The following is a 24820-nucleotide window of genomic DNA, read 5'->3' on the forward strand; positions in this document are numbered from 1 at the left end:
GAACATACTTCCGTTGACATATGTAGATTCCTTCTCTTGACCTAGCAACTTCAATCCCAAGAAAATATCTCAAATGACCCAAGTCTTTGATCTCAAATTCCGAAGCTAAAAACCCCTTCAGTCTTTTTATCTCTTCCAAGTCATTCCCGGAAATCACCATATCATCCACATAAACAATGAGTGTCGTGAGTTTGCTATCCTGTCTCCTTATGAACAAGGTATGGTCTGCACCGCTCTGAGTGTACCCCACTTTCTTCATGGCCCCACAAAGCCTCTCAAACCATGCACGAGGAGACTGCTTCAAACCATATAATGCTTTCCTCGGTTTACACACCTTTCTACCAAAGTCATAGCCTGGTGGAGGTTCCATAAATACCTCTTCATGAAGGTCACCATTTAGGAAGGCATTCTTCACATCCAGCTGATGAAGTTCCCATGAAAAATTTGTTGCTAGTGACAATAGAACCCGAATTGTGTTGAGCTTTACTACTGTAGCAAAGGTTTCTTTGTAGTCAATTCCTTCTTTTTTAGTAAATCCCTTTGCCACAAGTCTGGCCTTGTACCTTTCAATGGACCCCACTTGCACCCAACAGTGCTCTTCCCCTCTGGCAAATCCACTAATTCCCAAGTTATTGCTTTCATTAGGGCTTTCATCTCTTCATACATAGCTTCTTTCCACCTTGGATCAGACACGGCCTCTAAGTACCTAGAAGGAACACGTACAGAGGAAAGAGCAAACACAAAAGAGTGATAGGCAGGGGATAAATGTGAGTAAGAAACAAAATCAGCAATGGGGTGCAGGGTGGTACAAGAACGGATAGGCTTACGAGAGCAATAGGAAGATTCAAATCAGAAATATATGAGTTGGAATTACCTTGGATTGCAAAGACAGATTGATCCGAGTCCAAATGGTTGTTGTCGTGAGGTTGAGGGCCCTTTTTCCTTTTGTTGTATGTGAGTATCTCTTTACGTTGCCTACTGGAGCCTTCAGGGACATCTACAGCATCAGGGGAGGTAACCGGCATAGTGGGAACCTCACTAGGTTGACCCAGGATGCCACAACTAGGTGTAGAAGAAGAGGATGGAAGGCCCAAGGCAGATAGGGGAACAAAAAAGGAGGGAGAACAAGAATCCTCTTCCATCCCACTAGTCTCCCCCTGAAGAGGATTCTGAGAAGACTGAAAATAGGGTTGAGACTCAAAAAAGACCACATCTCTGGTGACATACTTTCTCTTGGAGACAGGATCATAACACTTGTACCCCTTTTGTGTAGGAGAGTACCCCAAAAATATTCCCTTCGTAGCCTTAGGATCCAGCTTGGTCTTCTTTGGATCCTTCACATGTATGAAACATATACAACCAAAGACCCGTGGAGAAAGAGGAAAATCTGGAAGAGTGGGACACAAAACAGAGAAAGGGGTTTTCATACCCAACACCTTAGATGGCATCTGATTTATCAGATATGATGCAGTAAGTACAGCTTGAGACTAGTATTTCTTGGGAACTTTGTGCTGGAATAGTAAGGCTCGAGCTGTCTCCAATAGATGTCTATTCTTGCGCTCAGCAACCCCATTCTGCTGAGGGGTATTAGCACAGGATGATTGATGTAACATGCCAGCATCTTCCATGAATAAGTTCAAGGATTTTTCAAACTATTCAACAGCATTATCTAACCAGAATTTCTTAATCTTCTTATCAAACTGTGTTTTGATCATCTTGCAAAATGCCATATTTATCCATGGTACTTCATCCCATCCTTTTAACAGGTAGATCCATGTGCATCAAGAATAATGGTCAATAAAACTGATAAAGTAACGGAAGCCATCAATGGAAACAATGGGTGAAGGTCCCCAAACATCAGAATGAACCAAATCAAAATGAGCTCGAATTTCATTACCGAAAATTGGATAAATAGTTCTACATTGTTTTGACATTTGACATACTTCACAGATTAAACTCTGACTTGAAATGCCCTTAAACAATTCGGGAAACAACATTTCTAATGAAGAGAAAGACAAATGACCTAGCCTAGAATGCCACAGATGCAACCTAGCTATTGACTCCACACTCTCCGGACTACTAGCAGTAGATGCTTGTAAGGTTGAACCGATGTCTGCATCAAAATAGTAGAGGCCTCCATACTCATGACCGCTCTCAACCGTTCTCCTCGTCAATTTGTCCTGAAAGACACAATGAGTAGGAAAAAATGTTATACTACAGTTCAAATTTTTGGTAAGTTTTAAAACAGACAAGATTTGAGGTAAGACTGGAACATGTAGAATTGATTTAAGAGAGAGGTCCTTGCTTAGGTCAACCACCCCCTTTCCAGAAATGGTGGAGAAAGACCCGTCAGCATCTCTCATTTTATCCTGACCAGACAACAAATGATATGAAGAGAATAAGGAGGACATATGTGTCATGTGGTCAGTTGCACCGGAATCAATAACCCAAGAAGTAGAGTCAATAGAGCTAGTTGCACTAAAGGCAAAGACTGTACCTGATCTGGTAAGAGAGGTGTAAGCAAAAGAATTATTCCTTAGACGGGCTAATGCCCGGCTAAAGACCTCTACCTCACTAGCAGTGAAGCCCAAAGCACCAGCTCCAGAGGAATCAGCAACCTGCCCCATAGGAGAAGAAGACACTGTTGGTATATTCTGAGTTGTCACCATTGTTGCTGGTGACAAGATTCCCACTTGTCACATGACCCTTCTATTGCTTCTTGTCCTTTCTCAATGCAGCTGGCTTCAGGTGAGGATACACGACCCAACACTTTTCTTTTACATGTCTCTCACCACCACAATGAGTGCACTTAAGGTGCTTCTTGTCTGGATGTTTGTTTCCCTTAGTAGAGACCAGGGCTGAATGTTCTCCAAATTGTTCAGTTGGTTGAGTCTGAGAGTCAACTTGCATCTCCTTTCTCCTGACTTCTTCATTCCTCACCAGATAATAAACATGGTGTAACTCGGGCAGTTCATCTCTCCCTAGAATTTGTGACCTTATACCCTCATACACTGGGTCCAAGCCAGCCAAGAACTTAAAGGCTCTGCTCTCTTCAATCTGCTTATCATGCCTCTCCTTGTCCCTGCCATTTTCCCAATCCAATATCAAGTGATGGTGAAGTTCTTCCTAAAGACCTTCCAAAGTTGCAAAGTACGTTGCAACTGTCATATCCCCTTGCCTTAAAGCAGCAATGTCTTGATTCAATTTGTAGATTCTAGCATTGTTTTTCTTCTGTCCATAGGTCTTAGACACCTTTTCCCAAATCTTGGTTGCTGTAGGAAAGTGATGAACAGTCTTGGCAACCCGAGAAGTCATAGAGGCAAGCAACCAGGACATAACTGTGGCATTCTCCTTGCGCCACACAACATACTCTGCACTGCCAACCTCAAGTTCCTTCTTGTTCCCATCTAAGTAGCCTTGAGATCACGAGAAGTAATAAAAAGCATTGCAGAAACGGACCACTCCCTGAAGTTGTATTCATCCAGCAGTACACTTGTAATCTGCAAGCTGTGCAGATTAGGGTTTTCCAGATTTGAAGACCTTGCAGCAGGTCTGTTATCTCTAGAAGAAACCTCTCCGAATATTGAAGACATCTTAACTGCAGCCTCATTGTAGATGACACTGTTTAAGACTAGCTGAAGAGATCACAGTGTTGGAAAAGAGACTAGTTGCAGAATTGAAGAAGGTTCTGACAGCTCGCAACACTGTTTCAGACTTGCCGAGACTGTCACAGTTCTGAAGCAGTTCAGTTACAGCAGCAAATGAGGTGTTCTGGGCTGGTAACCGACCTGAAACTGAGGGCTCTCCACCACTGTGCTATGCAGACTTCACTTGATCTTCGAGTACTGCAACTGTAAAGAGAGTTCTCCCCCTTACGGCCAATACTAGGACTGCTAACTACTAGGTCTGTCCTATACAGACCTCTCTTAGTAGCCAAATAGCTACTAACTACCAGAAACAGTCTAGTAGGACATCAGCTTCTGGGTCTTACTTCCCTTGCGCCCTACAACCAAGGGAAACCCTAGGTTCGAACCTTGTGTTGTTCTCCTACAACCCTAGGATTTCACGGCAGCAACCCAGATAAAAAAAGAAAAGAAAGATAGCAAGAGAGAGGAGATGGCATCGGCTGTAACCAGGAAGGTGCTTAATGCTCTGATACCATGAAAGCTGAAATGCTGTAGCCGAAGCAGTAGAAGAGAGGAGAAGACCAAGAGATGCTGAGAATGTCGAATTGTATGACCCAGTCGACAGTACTATTATTTATATTAGAGTACAGTACAATGTTACAGGAAATGACTGGAATGCCCCTGATTAGTGATGGGACACCCAGACAATTTAAAATACTAAGCAAACTTAGGCCCATTAGCACAGGCGCAGTACATAACAACTTAAACTCAAATACAGGCTAATAAGAACTCTTACCAGCCAAACCATCAATATATAAAAACCTTCAACCTAACATCCCTTTCCAAACAAACACTCACCCCGTACGACCTGGAAACCTCCCTTGACTCCCACCCAAACCTCACTAGCCCATACTTCCCAACTACAAACCTCCTCCACAGAGACTCCCTCTCCCTCTCTAGCCCAAACCTCTATAACCACTTACCCAAGAGAGCCTTGTTGAAGATTTTGACCCTCCTAATACCCAAGCCACCACTTCTTTTTGTCCTACACACCTTGTCTCACCTCACCAGATGAAACTTCTTTTCTCCCCCAGTCCCTTCCCACAAAAAATCCCTCTGAAGTTTCTCAATTCTTTCCACAATCTTTCCTGGAATCTTCAGCAAAGATAGATACCAAGTCAGTAAACTAGTTAGCACACTTCTAACTAGTGCAATTCTTGCTTTCCAACCCTCCAATCTCTTCTCTGCTCTCCCAATTACTGGTCTCCAAACCTCGGTTGCTGAGACTTTCAACTCTACCAGAAAACCCAAGGAAAGGCAACTCCCCAACTTGGCATTACAAAACTGCAGCAAACTGACCCATCTCCTCCCTCCTTATTTCCCCCACCCCAACCAGCAAGCTCTTGGACAGATTTACCTTCAATCCTGTGAGCGTCTCTAAATTTGCCAAAATGGCTCTAAGGCTCAACACCTGAATGCCTGATCCACTAAAGCTTCCAAGAAAATTAGAGCATCGTCAGCACAATGGAGGTTTGAAATGCTAGGACCCTCCACCCCCACTTTGAAGCCTTCAATCCAACCCTGCTGAATGGCCTTAACCATGAGCAAGTTCAGCACTTCCAGGACTAACACAAACAACAGTGGTGAGATTGGATCCCCTTGTCAGAGACCTCTAGAAGCATGAAAGAATTTCGAAGAGACTGTATTAATAAGTAATGAGGAGACAGATGAGACACATGCAAACATCCAACTTCTCCACCTCTCCCCAAACCTCATTAACCTTTGCATATCTTCCAAAATAAAAATAAAATAAAACTACTCCACATGATTGTACGCTTTCTCAACGTCAATTTTACAAACCAGCCCCATTCACTGGCCACCAACACCCCATCCAAGATTTACCTACCTTCCACAAAAGCCATTTGGGCTTCTCCTATCACTTCATGAATTACTCCCTCTAGCCTCCAAGATAACACCTTGGACAGAAGTTTATAAGGGCTGCTAATCAGACTAATTGGTCTGAAATCTTTTATGTCCACTGCATCATCCTTCTTTTGAATTAGTGTAATGAAAGCTGCATTAAGTCTTTTGTCCAAGATTTTTGAATCACAGAACTCCTTTATCATCTGAGTGAAACCTTCCTCCAAAAAACTCCACCCAGCCTTAATAAAATTGAAGTTGAAGCTATCCAGCCCTGGTGCTTTTTCCCCATTTATCTTTTTAAGAGCTTCTCTGATTTCTACAATCCTAACCTCCATCTCCAACCAATTTGCAGAAAAATTACTTAATTTTTTTGGTTCCAACCCCCCAAGAGCCACCCAACTCTACCCTCTCTCCCTGTAAAGACCTTTGTAAAACACCATGATCTTCCTTCGAATCCCCTCCCAAAGTTTCCAGTAACTCATCTCCTACCTTGACTCTTGTGATCAGATTTCTTCTCTTTCTTGCACTTGCAAACACGTGAAAATATGTTGTATTCTTATCCCCTCTTTGAGCCAAAAGGCCCTCAGTTTCTGTCTCCAACTTATTTCTTCCTTTAGAATGATCCTTTCCAATTCCCCCTTCAGTCACTCTCTCTCCCTTTGGGCCTCCCTAGTAAATATCCCTTCTTCCAGCCTGTCTAGCATCCTTTTATTAATAATTACATAACAGAAACTAAAAGATAAAAGAGGTTTGAACTTCAAGTTTTCAAATCATCTTCCTAGGTCTAGGGATTTCTAGTTTCTACATTGTTTACTCTCTCAGCAACTCAATCTCTCTTCACCATTCTACTTTGGGGGTTTGTGGCATCTTTAACAATTCATCTTCGAACTTCAACATTGAAGCCTGAAGGTTCTTTTCTCCTCATTTCACTTCTTTGACCTTCCAAGTTCCAAGGAGAAGAACAGGAGGCACTCTTACAAAGACTATTGCTCCATGCCTGCACCGTAAGAACATCTTGGCTCAACAGTTTGGATCAGATGTTCAGTACTACAGTAATGAAAGTGAATTAAAGTACCTCAAATAAGACACTGATGTTGAAAATTAGAGCTTCTGGATTGGATTCGACAATGATCCATCTCCCATCATTCAGTAGCTGCAGTCCTCTAACTTGATCTTGATACAAAATTGTGAGAAAGTCATTGCCTGTATGTGGCATCAACCCAAAGATCTCAGCAGAGATCAGGCATGGAGGATATCTATTCAACCAAAGATAAAAAGTGCTAGGCAACCAATTTTCCACAAAGAAATTGGACTTAACACCCAAATTCTCTGCTAGCATTGCTGTTATACTTTGAACCATGCTGCATTTGCTTTCTCTACTTTTTTGGTAGATAAGGCTGTATTTGGTTTGATAGAAAAAAGCCACCACCAACACCATCCTCACCCACTATACAGAGAGTGAGAGAAGTTTGAGGGAAGCCTCTAGGTGTGAGTGTGAGATGAAGTACTTCATCTTCTTCGTTTCTGCAGACTAAATAGGGATGGCAATTTTGTAGGAATTTTTGGGTACCCAACCCCAATAGGACCCATTTATCAAAATCCTACAGGGTTTGGAATGGATTTGGGATTTTCGATTAAAACCCTTAAGGGTTTGAGACAGGTTTGGGTTTTATCCCTAGGGAAACCCTATTATATCTAACATAGGTACCCACTCTCATTACTTGATTATAAACCCGTGAATGTTTTGAAGGTAAATAAAATTCAAATTAAATAAGCAAAGGAAAAAGGATTACAAAAGGTGATAAGGCATCACCCTACCCCAAAAAACAACCAAACCACCCCAAAAGAAAAACAAAACAGACCCAACAGGACTCTCACAAGCAACCACAGGCAAAGCCCAAAAGAAAGCCCCTGACAAGCCCCCTAATACATAAAAACAAAACCCCTTCACTTCCCCTTCCCAAACAGAAAAACAAAATTCAATCACTTTAGCCCTTCATCAAATGAAACACTAACCCCTTTTTTTCTCTTCATGACTCTTTTTGTCTTCTTCACCCTCTTGTAAACTCCAACCCCAAATAAGCCTCTCCTCAATCTAGCAAAAACCTGTGTATATATTATTAAGTATAGGAAAATCTATGATGCCAGGAAGACATGATGTTGGAAGAGCTTTGACCAATCAAACCCCCCCCATCAATTTTAATAAAAAGCATCTAATTTGTCACCACGTTTATGATACCAGTTGATTGATTATAAGGTCTTCACCCTCTTGTTAACTCCAACCCCAGATAAGCCTCTCCTCAATCTAGCAAAAACCTGTGTATGTATTATAAAGTATGGGAAAATCTATGATGCCGGGAAGACATGATGTTGGAAGAGCTTTGACTCAAAACCCCCCATCAATTTTAATATAAAGCATATGATTTGTTACCACTTTTATGATACCAGTTGGTTGATTATAAGTTCTTCTGGTATCATAGTAAAACCCTAATAAATATATATCATATGTTTTATAAGAATTAAATATGGTTAAGAGATGATTCAAATACTTCCCCTTGTGTCTCATTATAGATATCTTCACCACTAGCTTACGACACCATTTTTGCTTAAGAGGGACATTACATTTCACTTACCTGATAATGGGTTTGGGACAGGACGGTTTTAATGGGTATAGGACAAAATGGGTTTGGGAAATTGGGAGGAAAAATTAAATAGGTTTGGGATCAAGGGTGCTTAGACGGGTTTGGGAATGGGAAGGGCAATTTTCACGGGTACTCTACCCATTGCCATCCTTAGACCTAAAACCTCTTCTCTGAAGGAGAGGGCTCAGCAATAACAAAAACAGAAACAGCAATTGGATACTCTTTTCCTTCTAGATGCTATCTATTGCAAGGAGTGTAGGAAGAAGAAGAGGGAGATTTAGACAAAGAAAGAACCAAGATCAGTGATAAAGATGGAACAAACCCATCTCTTTTCCCTCTTTTCTTATTGGAACAAGAACTCTTTTTGGAAGATGAAAAATTCCTCACTTTTTTCCCAGAGAAAATATGGGAGAAACCAAAAAGATGATGTTGGTTTGTAGCAGAATCGTGCAGACAGGCCCGGATGTCTGGCCCAGCCCAGCCTGGCCCTGTAGAGACAGGGATAATGAGGGCTAAATTGTAATTTTACTTTCTTGTTGTAACATTCATTTTCTATATTTTACTCTGTACATCACTTATTGTACTATAAGGACAAGTGTCCTTTTACATTTTTTTTTTTGATAAATGAATGATAATTTATTCATAATAATCATAATGAAATTACAAAACAGCCTGCCCAAGGAGAGACACGAACTGGTACCTCTCCTCAACAACAGCAATGTACTACATCAGACTAGGAGTTGAGAGTTTACAGAGCTGCCCAGAATAAATGTTCCCTTGAAACCCCTTGCTTAGCTAACCTATCCGCTATGGTATTAGCTGTTCTACCCACCCATTGATAATTAACAGTCATGTTCCTTGAAAACCAATTAGCTTTCCTCATAATATCCCTGTAGCGCCAAAAACCTGAAGCTGGATTTTTTAACCAACCCACAACGACTTTGGAGTCTCCTTCAATAAGCAAATTCTGAACTCCTAACTGGTCTACAATCTGAATACCTTGTACCACCGCTAGAAGCTCAGCTCTAATAGAGTCTCCTATACCCACGGGGCCTGAGAATAAAGCTAATAAATTACTATCTTTATCTCTCAGCACCCCTCCTATCCCTGATGGACCTGGATTCCCTTGGCTGCTACCATCAAATTCAGCTTTCTCCAGCCTTCAAAAGGAGGCACCCACACAGCTGGTATCCTGTTCTTCCTGTTACTGCTACTAGCCACAGCTGTCCAGTTCCTCCAAATGTCATCAAAGGAATATATTTTAAAGGAATCCAATGAACTCAGCCAATGGATTGCTCTTGTCAAAATGCAATCCTTTACATTCTGAAAATTTCTCTCCTTCTCCTGGAAAATCCTCACATTTCTTTCTTCCCAAATTGTCCACGAAGCAGCAGCTCTAATGCACCTCCACATTGTTTTACCAATTTTTGTGGGCCACACAAAAAGGAAGGGCCAAAGAGCTGATCTACGGCTGTGGTCAAATTCCACCTGCATCCAAACAAGGCAAAGATCCAACCCCAAATAGCAAGAAAAAGAACAGGTTAAAAGTGAGAGCAATCCTCACCACTAGCCCTGCAAAGTACACACCAATTAGGAGACAGACACATAGAAGGCCTTCTCTTCTGCAATAAGTCTGAAGTGTTAATTTTCCTATAGAACACCTCCTAGTAGAAAATAATAATTTTAGGAGGTACAGGTTTAGACCAAATCTCCTTATCTGGGAAACCCAATTGTCCCGAGGGAGAGCAAAGGGGCTTAAAGAAGGAGGCACACGTGAAGTAACCTGTTGGATTAGGGGACCAAAGTCTCACATCAGATCTGAGAGGGTCCAGAAAAACACTTCCAAGTAGTGACAAAGGGTCTAAAACACAAGAGAGTTCATGATCCCTCAAGCCCCTACGAAACCCAAAGTCCCAATTCAGAGGATGGAGAAATAGATGTTGGAAGAAAGTGAGAGATTGCTCTATCCTTGTAGCAAGAAAGGGAATAGAGAGAAGGGAAACTGTCCTTAAGGGCAGAATTGCCCACCCAGGTGTCTTCCCAAAACAAAACAGAAGTACCAGAATTGACATCATACCTGATACAGTTGAGGAAAATAGGGAGAATACTCTGAATTGCTTTCCAAGGAGTTGCCAGCGTGGCTCAACGTGATACACCAGCATCCCATCCATTTCCCAAGCTTCCATGTATACTATCTAGCACCTCATGCCATAGTCTCTCCAGTTCTAAGTTCCCCAGACCCAACCCACCCTCCTCTTTCCTCCTACACACTATTCCCCAATTTATTAAGTGATCCTTTTTTTTTCCTCCCCTAGCTCCTAAAGAAAATTTCTCATTAATTTCTTCAATTTCTTGGCCTCCCTAACAGGAATCCTGAACACAAAGCTTTCAATAATGTTACTCTATCCCCTAAGGAAATATAGTTCCTTTTCCACGAGGCTAACCTTTTCTCAAACTTTTCCAAAACCGGGGCCCAAAAGGTGCTCTCCTTAGGGTTGGCTCCTAGAGGTAGACCTAGATACCGTAAGGGCCAAGAGGATATGGGACAACCTAGACACTCAGCCACAAACTCAATAGTCCTCTCATCCAAATTCACACCCACCACACAGTTCTTTTCCATGTTTATTTTAAGATTTGGTACTCTCTCAAAGTGCTTTATCAAAGATTTGAGATTACTTACTGTTCCCCTACCCCTTCACAAAAGATTGTTAGGTCATCAGCAAATTGTAAGTGGGTCACCCTAATCCTGTTCCTTCCTATCCTCCAACCTCTCACTGCTCCTTCCACGTCTGCCTTAGAGATCAAACTACCGAAAACATCTGCAACTAGGGTAAAGAGGAAGGGGGAAAGGGGGTCACCTTGCCTTAACCCTTTAAAAGTTGGGAAGGAATCCTTGACTACCCCATTAACCAAGACTGAAAAATGGCAAGAACCTATGCAGCCCTTTATCCAATTACACCATCTAAATCCAAACCCACAACACCCTAGGACCTCTAATAAGAAACTCCAATCCGCATAATCATAGGTCTTTTCTAAATCCAGTTTACAAAAACCTTGCTTTCCGAACTTTCTCATATCCTCCACACACTCATTAGCTATTAGGATCTGATCCGTTATTTGTCTCCCTTGCACGAATGCTCCTTGGGCTTGACTAACGATGGAGGGAAACACTACTTTAATCCTCAAAGATAACACTTTAGCCAGGATTTTGTAAATACTAGTCACCAAACTGATCGGCCTAAAATATTTAGGATTTTTTTCTTCTTTCTTCTTAGGGACTAGGGCTATGAAAGTAGTGTTAACTCTAAGGCTTACTTTGTTAGTATCCTCAAATTCCTTGAACACAGCACAAAGGTCTTCTCTTACCACATTCCAGCAGTCTTGATAAAAAGCCATGGTGAAGCCATCTGGCCTAGGGGCTTTGGATCTGTCCATAGAAAACACTACATGCCTGATTTCCTCTTCTTCAAAGCTTCTCTAGCCAAATTCCTTGCTCTTCAGACAACCAGAGCCAATCTAGACCTTCCAGCCTTAGTCTATTATTCAATGGCTTCCCTGCAATTGATTTAAAGTGATCCACCAACACTTTCGCTATCTCATCTTGATATGTGACTTCCTCTCCATGCACTTCTAATTTGGCCACAGTTTTTTCTTCTCCTCCCATTAGCCGACGCATGGAAAAATTTTGTATTTCCGTCCCCTTCTTTGATCCATTTGTGTCTTGACTTTTGCCTCCAGGAATCTCCTCTCTAAGAAGAATTTCTTCCAATTCCTTTTTTAAGCTTATTCTCAAATTCCTTTCTTGCTCATTCATAGTTCTTTGGGATTCTTTGGAGTCTAGATCATCAATCCTAGACATCAAAATATTCTTTTGATCCTCTATCCTTCAAAAATGCTCCTGATTCCACTCTTTGATCCTGGCTGTCAATCTCTTCAACTTTTTGTGGAACCTTACCCCTTTCCACTTTACCCCTCTCAAGTCTTCATTCAACCACTCACCAACCTTTCGTTCAAAGTCCGGATGAGTCAGCCACATGGTAGTGTGGTCGACTCATTAGACACACCCCAAATCTGCTGTCTTTTCTCTAGTACGAACTGCACTGACATGGTATCAAAGCAGGTTCGATTCTCTTAGTTTTGATTTCACACTTTCTCCTATATTCAGCATCAGTTTGGATCTATCTCTGTACCTTTTCAGACTGGCATATGCTTCTTTCTGGACTGTTCTGTTCAAGACAAGAAATATAGATCTCCTGGACCAGGGTGCCACCCAGATTAGTATTTTGGGGTTTTCTTTCAAGTATCTGATCCATTTACTCTAAAACTCTAGATCTGGTGTTGCCCTAGATTGTTCCTTCAGCCTTAAAGTTTTGGTGAAGATTGGAGTTGATCTTCTAGGGTTTTGATCTCTCCCTTTGTTCAGTTCATCGGTGAACCTTACTTTTTTTGGACACTGAACAGATTTTTTCTGGTTTTCAGCCTATTAGAGATTGTTTTCTTCCTCTTATTTCTTATTATGGCATCTGAAAGAGGTGATGTACTTCCTATCAAGTTCGACAGAACCAACTATGCCTTATGGCAGTTCCATCTTCAGTTTTATGTTGAGGGAAAGGGGTTGTGGAGCTATATTGATGGCAGTGTTTTAAAAGGCATGGGAGGCATATGCCTAGAGGCGCACTGACACCTCTGAGGCATATGCCTCAAGTGCAAGAGGTTTCCGCCTCATACTTCTTCTTTTTTCATGAGGCATCCGCCTCATGCACACGTCATATAAAAAGACAGGAAAAAAAAAGGAAAAAAAAATTGAAGGAAACGAAACGAAAGGAAAAGAAAGGGAAGGGAAAGAAAAAGAAAGAAAGAGAAGAAAAAAAAAAAAAGAGAAAAAGAAAGAAAAAAAGGAAAGGGATGAAATGATAAGGGGAAAGAAAGTGGGCCAGGGCGGAGCCCCCGGACTCCCTTGGCAAGGGGGGGACCTTTGCTCCCAGCCCCTTTTCTATGCAGCCCAATTTGGTTTTTTGTGTTAAGCTCACTCATTCGCCAATGCTTTAACAAGACCCCCCTTTCAACTAGTGCTATGCATCTTCATTCTTCTTAATATAAAAGATTTTTATTAAAGAAAAGAAAAAGGGGATCCTCCTTCCTTCTCATCCCCCTCCTCTTAAGGAGGCTTATGCCTCTTACGTTTTGAATTACACCTCACGCCTCTAGGTAGTGGAACGCTTCACGTCATGCCTCCGCATTTTAAAACATTTATCAAACCACCACTATGCTTGAAGCAACTGATGCAAAAGGGCTGCAGACCTAGAAGATTAACAATGCCCAGATTGCACCCTAGATCCTAAGCTCAGTCACTACAGATGTTGCTATCTGTATGAGGGGTCTCCGAACAGCCAAGGAGATGTACGGATACCTAGAAAAGGTTTATTAACAGTCTAACATCTCACGGCAATATTAGATTGAAACTGAGATATTTTCCTACAATCAGGGTGAAAGGAAACTTCAAGAATACTATGCGGGATTTGTCAATCTTGGACAGAGTATGAGCTTATTCACATTAGTGAAATGTCCTCTACTTGATGCATCAAGACATTGAGGGAACACTTTGATAGAAGTAATGCATTTTTTATACATCTCCAACCTGAGTATGAGGTAATAAGATCAAACATTCTATATAGAGGCATTGTACCATCTCTTAATACTATTTTGGGTGAATTACATAGAGAGGAAACCAGGATAATCACTCAATCAACTTTGAATGCAAAGAATGATGGAGTAGAGGTTGTACTTTTAGCAACAAATAAGTCCATACCAAAGGACTTATCTGATGTGCAGTGTTACAAATGCAAAGAGTTTAGTCATGTGGTATCCCATTGTAGGAAGAAGAATACCTGTACTTGGTGCAAGAAATTTGGATGCATTATCACTGAATGCCCCAAGACCACCTAAAGGAAATCAATCTGGTGGCAGAAAGAATCATCACAAGGCTTATCCAACTTTGGTTGAGGGATCAAATGATGCTTCATCTTCCACATCTCAGATCAAGAATGGGACTACAAATTTTATGATTGAAGAGAAAATTCAGCAACTGATGTCCTCGGCAATTTCTTCTGCATTCTCTGCTTTCAGCTTGTCTCATAAGTGCACCTACTATTGTGCCTCTCCTAGTCATCTCTAGATCATAGATTCGGGAACTTCGAATCATATGACGGGGGATACATTGTTATAGCTAATGGTGAAAAACTTGATATTGTAGGTTGTAATGATTTTACCTTATCTACCTCTTATTCTTCCCCCCTTCAAGTTACTATAAACCTTATTTGTTCCTAGACTTACCACCAATTTAATATCTGTTGGCCAACTTGTTGAAAATGATCATATAGTCACCTTCTCACATGATGGTTGTTTAATACAAGACCAATGCACTAGGGAGGTGAAGGGGAAGGGGCGTAGATTGGGGTAGCTATTCACCGCAAGATCATCAATACTATCATCCTTCCCCTACCATTTCCCAAAAAATGAAAAGAATCTGGTGTTACCATCCCCTTCCTTTAACCACCTAGACCTTGATTTCTATCTCCAACTTATTTCTTCTATCCCCAAAATTTCTGCCAATTCCTATTTGAGCTTCCATCTTTCTTCCCTCTCTTCCACTTTCATTCTTCTTTCTGCTTCTAAACCATCAAGTTCCTCAACCCTTCAAACAATCTCATTCTTTCTTTCCTCAATTTTTCCAAACACTTCTTTATTCCATTCCCTGATTCTAGATTACTTGATGAAGATTACTAGTAATTATTAGTAAAGATTATTTCTAGTTACTATGAAAATTACAAAACTAACCTATGATTCGGGTCTTACTAAAAAATCTATCACCTATGCATCTAGGCATTCCCTTGTCAACTAGTGTCGTCTTAGAGAACTTGACAACTATGGTTAATAATGTACCCATGCTGTACCAAGGTAACATAGCAACATATGCTGACAAAAGCAATTGCACACGATCAAGAATAAAAGCTTAAATTTAGCAACATATGCTGACAAAAGCAATTACACACAATCAAGACAAGTGCTATTTTTATTTTTTGATAAGTGACAAGTAGAATTTATTCATCAAGTAACTGAAAAAAAAAAAAGAATATGTCAAACGGGCCCCAAAGGAATAAGAGGCCAAGTACAAAGCTAAAGCTAAACAAAAAGAAAGACTAACAAATTACAAATTACAGACTGGCCCTGGACAACACCACTCTAGATGATCCTTTAACATTCCTGCTCTTGCCAATGTGTCAGCCATCGAATTGGCATTTCTAGATATCCAGTTGAATGAGGTGTTCAAGGGATCCCTTAGGGAGAGTGCCTGTGTTACCAAAGGCCATGTAGGTGCTTAAATTTCCATGCAGAAAGCATGGTGATGTAATATTGCAGGAACTTCACCACCTCCATTGAGTACAGAACCACACAGGCATCTAATCAAGTAATTATAGATTCATGGATAAATGCACAGTCATGCAGTCTTGCCAAAATTTCACCTATTTAACATTCTAAAGATGATAATAGAACTTCTTTTATCTTTTTATTCATTTAGGTCTGTGGTGGAAACATACCTTCAGTATAACCAACTTAACATTAGAATCCTCTTCATAAGTAATAAAGAGTTCCAGCAATTGAGAAACCTAAAAAATCAAAACAAAGTTTCACATATCTCAACCTAAAACTTGCATGTTAGATCAAGTTGGGTAATAAACTCAAGCAATGGATTTTAAGTGATGGGTAAGGGTAGGGATTGGGAAAAAACATTATATGAGAAGTGCTGTGATATATTGAGCAAGAGAAATCTTTGGAACTGATAAACATGCTTAGAAGCACAAACGCATGAAGAAGAATTAGCCAGTTAACCAAGTAAGAAACAATCATGAAATGTTGTAGCATACAAATGCTTAGAAAGTGAACAACTGTCAAGCATAGTTGTCAAGGTCTATAAGAAATTTTGGGCAGTAATGGAGCTCCTTGTTGCCTAGAAGATGCCTAGACAATAGGGTTCTACAAAGAAAAAACTAAATTCTAGGGTAGTCCCCTAGTTTTATAAACCAGTAAGCATACATATAAATTGGAGAGATAGAAATGCTCTTTACTAATAACATTAATTTTCCTCTCAAAACATAGCAACCCATTAGCATTTTAAATCTAGTGATTTCAAAATTTCAAAGAAACATTATGACATAATAAGAAGTTAATAAATCATTATAACTCTGCCACTGATAGAGTAAGCTTGTTTTACATTGCCGGTCCCAAGTGCAAATAAAGGAGGGTTGTGTCAGGTGGGCAGACAACATTAAAACTTTTGGCAAACTCTTATAAACATTGATCCTACATAATGAAGTAATTTCATGTCAAAAAATTATTAGGTATTAGCAACTAAAAATGGCTATAATTTAATACTAACAAAAATTTTAAGTGTGTGTGTTACATCTTACATGCTAGACGAATACACCAAAAGCCTTAAGACTGTTGGAACGTGTTAAACCAATTAGCCAAACACTATAACATTTAGGACCATAACATACCACCATGATTCCATAGTCGATGTCTTAGCGACTTCACTATGAGTAGCTGTCACTCTAGTAGAAGGTAGCTGTCACTCTGCTCCAGATAGCCCTTTCCATGGAAGCTTTCACTCTGCTCTAGATAGCCCTTCTCCCACATAGCTCTCTTCGTGATTCGAACTTGGGACATGGTGGTAGGCTCTCATACCATTTGTTACGTGCTTGACATATACCAAAGCCTTAAAACTGTTGGAACGTGTTAAGCAAAGAACTTTAACATTTAGGACCATAACAAAGAGAGAGTAATGAAAAGGGGAAGGAACAAAAGGCAAAGCCTTTCTTCTATTTAATGTAAGGAGGATATATATAATTATATATATATATATAGATATATATTGATATAGAGAGAGAGAGAGAGAGAGAGAATAACTATAGAAAAATGAAAAGAAAGAAAGAAAGAAAAACCTCCTTTATCCTTCTTTTTTTTTCTATTCATAAAACCCTTGAATATTTTGCCAATAGTAAAACTCTTAAACAATGCATAGGTAATATAAATATATATGATGGGATGTATTAAAATACATGGTAATAAGATGTAGCATGGTAATATAATAGGGCACCCGCTTTGTGATTTTTGCCACCTAGGAGGGGTGCCTAGATGGGTTTCTTTTTTATATAAATCATGGTGTTCAGATCAGGCACCCTTGGGGCCTATACAATGCTTTGACAACTATGATATCATGTATAATGGCTGAAGACATGAATAAGAAACAACATGCATGTAAAGAAAATTTTCCAGAATCAAGCTTTCCAAATGAACAACAAACATGCATATTGGGATAGAATATGAATCAAATTGAGATATCAAAGTTTGCACCCCTACTTCTGAGATATTATTTCAGAGGAATCTGAGATCACTAAATTATTATACGGAACCAAAGCAGGTTCCACATTACTATCTAGAGTCCTACCAAAGCAGGTTCCTCAGAGGAATCTGTTTCATAAAGCAAAGCCCATCTTATAAACCCTATACAAAATTCTCTCTCTTTTTAATTATGTGCCTGGTGCACCAATTGTAGCATATTCCTCATGCACAATACACTTGCCCACCCAATAAGGTTAACAAACTGCTCATGGATAACTGAGCCATGCTAACAACAAAAAAATAGCTTCTTTTGAAATCTTTAGTCTTTAAGTAGAGTTGGTCTCAATAGACCAGCTCTAGGCCAGGGTCCATATATGGTCTTATCAGGTTGAGGCCAACTATGACATGGGTGCTACCAGGTTTGTCACATCAAATAATCACTAATCAGTACAAATTGAATATTTGAAATTAATAAATTCTACTGAAAGGCACTAAAATCCAAACTTCACCACATGCATACAGCTAAGAATAGAAGGAAAAAATGGATTTATTTTCTTCCCTCCTATAAATTAATTATTGAGTACTCACCAACTGGTCCTATTCCTAATAGGTTCCCAATTAGATCATATTCCTAATAGGTTCCCAATTAGATCATATTCCTAATAGTTCCAAATCTATGGATCTGTGCAGCAAAAAAAAAATAACAAAAAATCTACAGATCTGAAATGCACCAGATTATGATCAGGTCCAAGTTGTGAGGACCCAAAAATTTCAGGAACCCATTGCTATCCCTAATTTTAGAGGATCCCTAGGTCTTCTAGCTTCAAATTTGCAGACCTTCTTCTAGTCACCTCAGTCAAAATCATATCATCAGCAACAGCAACAACATACACTATTTGGCATCAGTATCACTATACATGTGCCTAGTCAACTCATCCTTAACTAATATAAGAAGATATAATGAATTCATTGCCAATATCTAAATGAAGGTCTACTGTAATTGGTGATTTACATACATATCCAGCAATTGTCTCGCGGGCAGTTACTATTTGTATACATAACCTACTTGTTTCAAAATATCCAGCTGCAGTTCCTCTCTTTCTAAAAACCACTAAATTATCTTTTTATGGAACTTTATTGTACATGTCAAGAAAGACAGTATAAGTCTTCCCTCTTCTGTCCACACCTCTCATCAACCAAGACCTGATTCTGACATCATTATTTTATAGTCTTATCTTACTATGTCCACCAAGGAAAAATGTAATTATTTTCCATACTAGGATTCAGCACATTGAATGCAAATTTGGTAGATCATAACAGTAATACAACCAACTCTTTAGGCCAAATGTACAGCAATGATATAGTTTTGCAGGAAAACCATTGGCAACACTAAAATTTTTTATAGTAAAAATAAAAATGTTATTAAGAAAAAAAAAAGAAAATGGGTACAATCACTGGTGACAAGACATCACCAACCCATAAACTCCAAACATCATCTACTCCACTTCCAAATCAACCACCCACACCCCCCAAAAGACTCAAAGAAGAACTATGAAAAAAATCCACCACCAAACAAATCCCAATAAAATACAACCTTCAAATCCCCAGCCAAAGAATGCAAAATCAACCATTTATAACTAAAACTTCCAAAACTGTTAGACTTTGATGCAGTAGATATAAATCAACCTCCAATTCCCAATATAAACCCATACCATTTCTGCAAACTGGTCAAAAGAAGCCCACAGAAATCACTATCCATCCTACTTGTTAGACTTTGGTGCAGTAGATATAATATTTTCTTTGATGAATCAGTAGATATAATATTTTTATTCTCATTTTCTTCTAGTACTATAAACACTTTTCCTGCATGTTCTTCACCTTCTAAGACGAAGAGTTTTAGTTTATTTCCCACCTCGACCTCTTTATGAACCACAATATTGATGTCCACTTTCTTGGCTACATTATGCACTTGATCAACTATTGCTTAATCACTTCCAAATTCCTCCCCCACATTCTTCCTGACTATAAAATCCGCAGTTGATGTCTTGTTGTGCTTCTAAAAAGCTATTATGTGATGGAAGACTCAAGCAAGCTTTAGGAGATTCAAAGCAATAAACTTTCATTCAAGAAAATATGCAATTCAAACAAAAAGGAAAAAACATTTCAATGGAGTAAACTTAAGAAAGAGAATAAGTAGTGCATACAAAGGATGATAAATCTCTATAAGAAAGTTAGCAGGTCTTACAAATTCAAGAGCATGTTTTATTTGCATTCAAGTGGCAACTAATAAGAAGTTGGTAGTATTCTATATCAAGGTCAATTAGAAACAAAAGAAAATCTAGTATACCATTTGAAATGAGAGAGCATTCAATTGTCGGGGCCTATTCAGGATTATTGTCCTAGCACAGGAGTGCTCTTCAACCAAAACCTGTGAATCCAATAGAGAATGTTATGAGAATACCATGCAAATTTCTTGAAGTAAACATCATAACAAATGGTAGAGAAGCAGACCAACTTCCAAGAAATATTCACAATATGCATGTAGTATGTAGCATAATCCAATAAGACTATTACCTAACACCATTAGAATTCAACTTCTCTTATGGAAGCTTACTTAAAATTATTATAATGGACATATAGCATTTGGGGGTGCTCACGGTTCGGTTAACCAAACCATGGGCCCTTTTTATAAACTGAAACCCCAGTCTTTCAGTTTTTGGGAAACCGAAAACCAAAACCAAACCAAACCGAAACCAATCGGTTAACCAGTTGACAGGTTCAGTTCTTCAGCTTTTGCGGTTTTTTTGAATTTATAATATATATATATAGATAGATATATATATATTATCAATAAGTATATAATTGTTTAATATAAATACTAGAAACATATGCAATAAATTATATTATAAATATATATAATGCATATATTTATATATAATATAGAATATATAAATATATATACCAGTTGGTTTGGCTAATCGCCGGTTTTTCATATTGGTTAACCAATATTATTTTATATTATATATAAATAAGGTTACAAGTTAGGTAAATTTAAATTCATACCTTACTGACCCGTGGGATTGGGAGCATGTATTTAAAGGGTGCCAAGTGTTGAAAAGATACAACTGAACATATTGATCAAAAAAAAAGATACAAGTGAACACATTTGGAACATACTTAAAATTTCTGTTTTCTTTTGATAAGTAATTAGAGTACTTGGTAAGATACAGTTAATCAAACAGAGAGGGGTCAAGAAGCATATACAAGAGCTTTACGAGGTTAAAGAGATTCGAACCATGTCTAGAATATATTTATAGAAACCTTTACGCATCTTTTTTTCTCTTTTTCTTTTTTTGGTTCCGTGGGGCTACACAATCAGCGGGTAGCCCATCACCCAGCATAAACCTTCACACATCGAAAACAGAACAAAAAACGCTTTATCATAAAATCAGTTGAAGATAATAAAATAAGCTATGTTTCCATTTTCAGAAAACGACACCACATCAGCACCATGTAGAAAAAAACGGTGCTCCAGGAAACAGCCTCTGTTTGGAACCCTTTTTCCATTGAAAACGGTGCTCCAAGCCACGCCTTAAAAATCGGGAAGGCATGGCTGCCAAATTTCCTGGATTATTGTACTATCAGGGAAGAAAGGCATGACACGTAGAAGTGAGTAGAAGTGCAGAAAACGTTTAGTGGGGCATTGATACCAAACAGAAACTTTCTGTTGATCCAGAAAACGTCCTGGCAGCAACGATTCCAAACAAAACGGTGCTCTAAGCCACACATCGGCAGCACCGTTTTCTCAATAACATCGATGCCAAACATATACTAAACTAGCAATAACAACAAGCAGAAACCTTAACCTTTGGTCTTTGATTAGAGCATCCACCGGTCCTCGGTTTATCTTATTTCTTTTCCTGGCTCGCCTATGACTTTCTAATTTTCAAACATTAGGAATACCCACCAAAATGATTAAACACCAAAGCAAAATTTAATTACGCAATAAGGTATTGAGAGAGACAGAGGGAAAAGAGGGAAAAAACAGTCAAACAGTATTGAGAGAGAGAGTTTTCCGGGTTTCAATCTAATTGCAGAAGTTCCCACAATCAGATCGTTCATGAGACTGAGAATGAGCATTAGAATATCTAACAAACAATGAAATTTCAACTCCATTTAAGTAATGCAAAAAACAAATTAGGAGAACGTAATGATCGATGAAGAACCATTGGAAGAGAAATACCTGACCAGTATTGCCACTAACTGACTGAACAGCCATGCTTGCTCGATGAATCTCTGTGAGAAATTAAGAGGACCCAACTCCTTTAAGTATAGTGCAAGCAAGAGTTCTTTCGAGCTTCGACCCGATATAGGAGACAAGACGACGTTTATATATCTTGCGATGCGAGCTCAGTGGCGTCAATAATACTTGCGGCAGTTTAGAAGAGTCCGGTTTCCATTTCAAGCTTCGAATGCACGATGCACAAACCACCGAGAACGGATCATGCACTGTGAACATCTTCCGTACTTATAACTTATTATTCACGGCAGATGTTCCCAATGCACGGTGGTGGATGTGCTTGTGAGGCGCCCATGTGTGAGTAGCAGATCCTATTTTGGATGTTGAATTCGGATTTACTCATCACACCATCCACACAGACTTTTCTTGCCATGGATCGGGAGCATCCAATTACTTATATGTTTTTTTCGGTAAAGTAAAGGTGAGTTACACAAGCGTGGAGTATCTCTTCCCCAAAAATCACACCAACAAATGAACTCGAGAGGCCTAGGAAGCACCGGAAGGGAATTGCTAATAGGAGAATCAAAGTCAAGAGCATGTTTCACCAACTAATCAATTGCCTAGTTAGCTTCACAAAAGGCATGAGAGAAAGACACACCATAGTCCAGCAACTCCACCACTCTAAAGCACACATCAATGATAGTCTAAAGTCTCTAAGGTGGGTCAAGCGTCTTGTTGAGGCAAGAAATGACGATGAGCGAGTCACCCTCAATGTAAATGGATTGATCTCTGAAGTTAAAAGTCATATTGATGGATTCCCAAGCAAACCACGTCTTATCAAGATTTATCGATGCCTCCCCGATAGGACAAGCTTTCACATCCAAGACCTCCCCGAGGGAGTTCTTGGCAATACACACAACAGCACAACACCCCTCACTATTACGGGAAGCATCAGAATTGATTTTGATAACCCCCGGTTTTGGGTTCCTCCAATAAACTGAGTTCCAAACTTTTTTATCAATCTTGTCCCTTGCTGCGTTGGTACAAATCTCTAGTTGGTTGAAGAAGGACTGAGCTTTATCAATGATCCCAACCATATTGATGTTTTTGTTATTAAAAATTTTCTCATTTCTATTCTTCCACAAGAACCAAAGAATAATGCTTGCTTTTTCTCTACTTAAATGAGTTACATGGTTGTTAGTCATGATCAAGTTGGACCACCAACTATTAATAGAAATTTCATTGTCCATTTGGTTTGCAATGTCCTGGCCCACTAATCTCCAAACATGTTTTGCAGTCATGCAATTTTTGAAAATGTGATTGATGTTCTCGTCATCTCCACAAAAGTTACATGCCTCACTTATGGTCATACCCCTCTTCCTAAGGAGGTCTTTGGACGGTAGTTTATGATTAAGGAGCAAAAACATAAAGATTTTTATCTTAAGGGGGATGGGGGACATTGAGTCTCCAAATAGTGTTTAGAAAGCCTCTGTGTTGTACTTGCATATTATCCCTAACACAAGCTTCTTTGAACACTGATTTTATAGTGAAATTCCCCATAGGGTCAAGTTTCCAAACAACTTCATCTTCTTTTGAATTTGAAGGGATATCGCTTTAATCTTGTTCCAAATCGGATTTGGGACCATTTTGAATATTGGATATTCCTTCCAAATCATTCTATCATGATCAATATAGTGACTAACTTTGAGAAATTAATATTTTTATTGACGGAAGATATTTCTAATGTAAGAATACAAGAGGCTATGAATACGGTGTGAGGACCAAATGCGATTTCAACGCAGGCACTTTCCCACATGACAGTGTTTACAATTTGTCGTTAGCGAGTCCGGATTAGGGGTGTTAATGAAAAAAATGAAAAATCGAAAAAACAAATTGGAAATGCGGTTAACCAAACTGATCAATTCATTTTCCTATGATATTTTTGAAAAACCGAAGGACCAATTTAGTTTTTGGTTAACCTACAAAAAACTGACAGTTAATCGAACTGATCGGTATATATATTTATATGTATATTATATATATTTAATATATGCCACATATTTTCTATATATTATATATCATTTATTATTTATAATATAATATTATACATATATTATATAATATATATTATAAGTATAAAAATCCGAAGAACCGAACCAACCAAAAACCAAAACCGGCAGACCGGTTAATTGGTGGTACCGGTTCAATTTGCAAAAACTGCCCATCATTCGGTTAACCGAACTGTAGACACCCCTATTCCGGATCTGCTTCTCAATGAGCACTCTTCACACCGAACCCCAAAAATTTTGACAGTTTTGGTTGTTTGGGGCAAACAACCAATATTCTAGGGTGTAAACGGATCTAATTCCAATCGAATGAACCAATATCCGAATTCAAATTGGTTAGAAAATTTGATATCTAACAGGTATTGAAAATTAATATTGGAATTTGATTAAATATTTGAATATTTAATTTGATTCAAATTTGACCAATTAATTAATAAATATATAACATAAATATTTGAATTATTTATATAATTTTATTATATATATAACATTGAAATATTTTATATATTATGTATAAGAATTAAATTATTGGTCAAAATTGGATATTTATCGAATCGAATCAAGTCATACCCAAATTCGATCCGATTAACTAATATGAATAAAATATCCGAATTCAACCGATTATGATATTCGAATTATGCGAATTTAATTCGATTATTTCAAATCTCGATTTTGAAATCAGTTTTTCGAATACCATTGACACCCCTACTATTGAGAACATTAATGCCACGTTACCATTAAAGTAGGGTAAAATAGTAATTACATTTTATTTACTTTTGACCAAAATGATAGACATGGGAGTGATTGGGTGAATATGTCCAGCCAATAAGCGCTCTCAACAGCATAGGTGGTTGGCCCTCCCAACAGCTAAAGTTGTCTCCACCAACCCATTAAAATGGAAATGTCTGATGTGGCATCTAG

At 38.9% G+C, this 24820-nt stretch overlaps 1 protein-coding gene across 4 annotated transcripts in view; it reads right to left on the bottom strand.

The window, feature by feature from the left end:
- Positions 1-22094, bottom strand: part of LOC148848502 (3-hydroxyisobutyryl-CoA hydrolase 1-like) — a 71678-nt gene extending 49584 nt beyond the window's left edge. Inside the window, exons 1-4 of one of the 4 annotated variants that reach the window (XM_088951615.1) lie at positions 21837-22094; positions 19941-20021; positions 16750-16974; positions 15790-15858 (exon numbers count right to left, since the gene is read on the bottom strand). In XM_088951615.1, the coding sequence (XP_088807741.1) occupies positions 15790-15858; positions 16750-16755 (75 nt within the window). In that variant the 5' untranslated portion in view covers positions 16756-16974; positions 19941-20021; positions 21837-22094. Of the gene's footprint in view, positions 1-15789; positions 15859-16749; positions 16975-19940; positions 20022-20888; positions 20999-21836 lie in introns of those variants that run through there. The other 3 variants (XM_088951614.1, XM_088951616.1, XM_088951613.1) reach the window with 3 other exon arrangements.
- Between the last annotated feature and the right edge of the window lie 2726 nt (positions 22095-24820).

This window comes from Nelumbo lutea, chromosome 6 (assembly GCF_056320005.1).
Source record: "Nelumbo lutea isolate HS-2025 chromosome 6, American lotus-T2T, whole genome shotgun sequence".
In the NCBI taxonomy this organism is placed as follows: Eukaryota; Viridiplantae; Streptophyta; class Magnoliopsida; order Proteales; family Nelumbonaceae; genus Nelumbo; species Nelumbo lutea.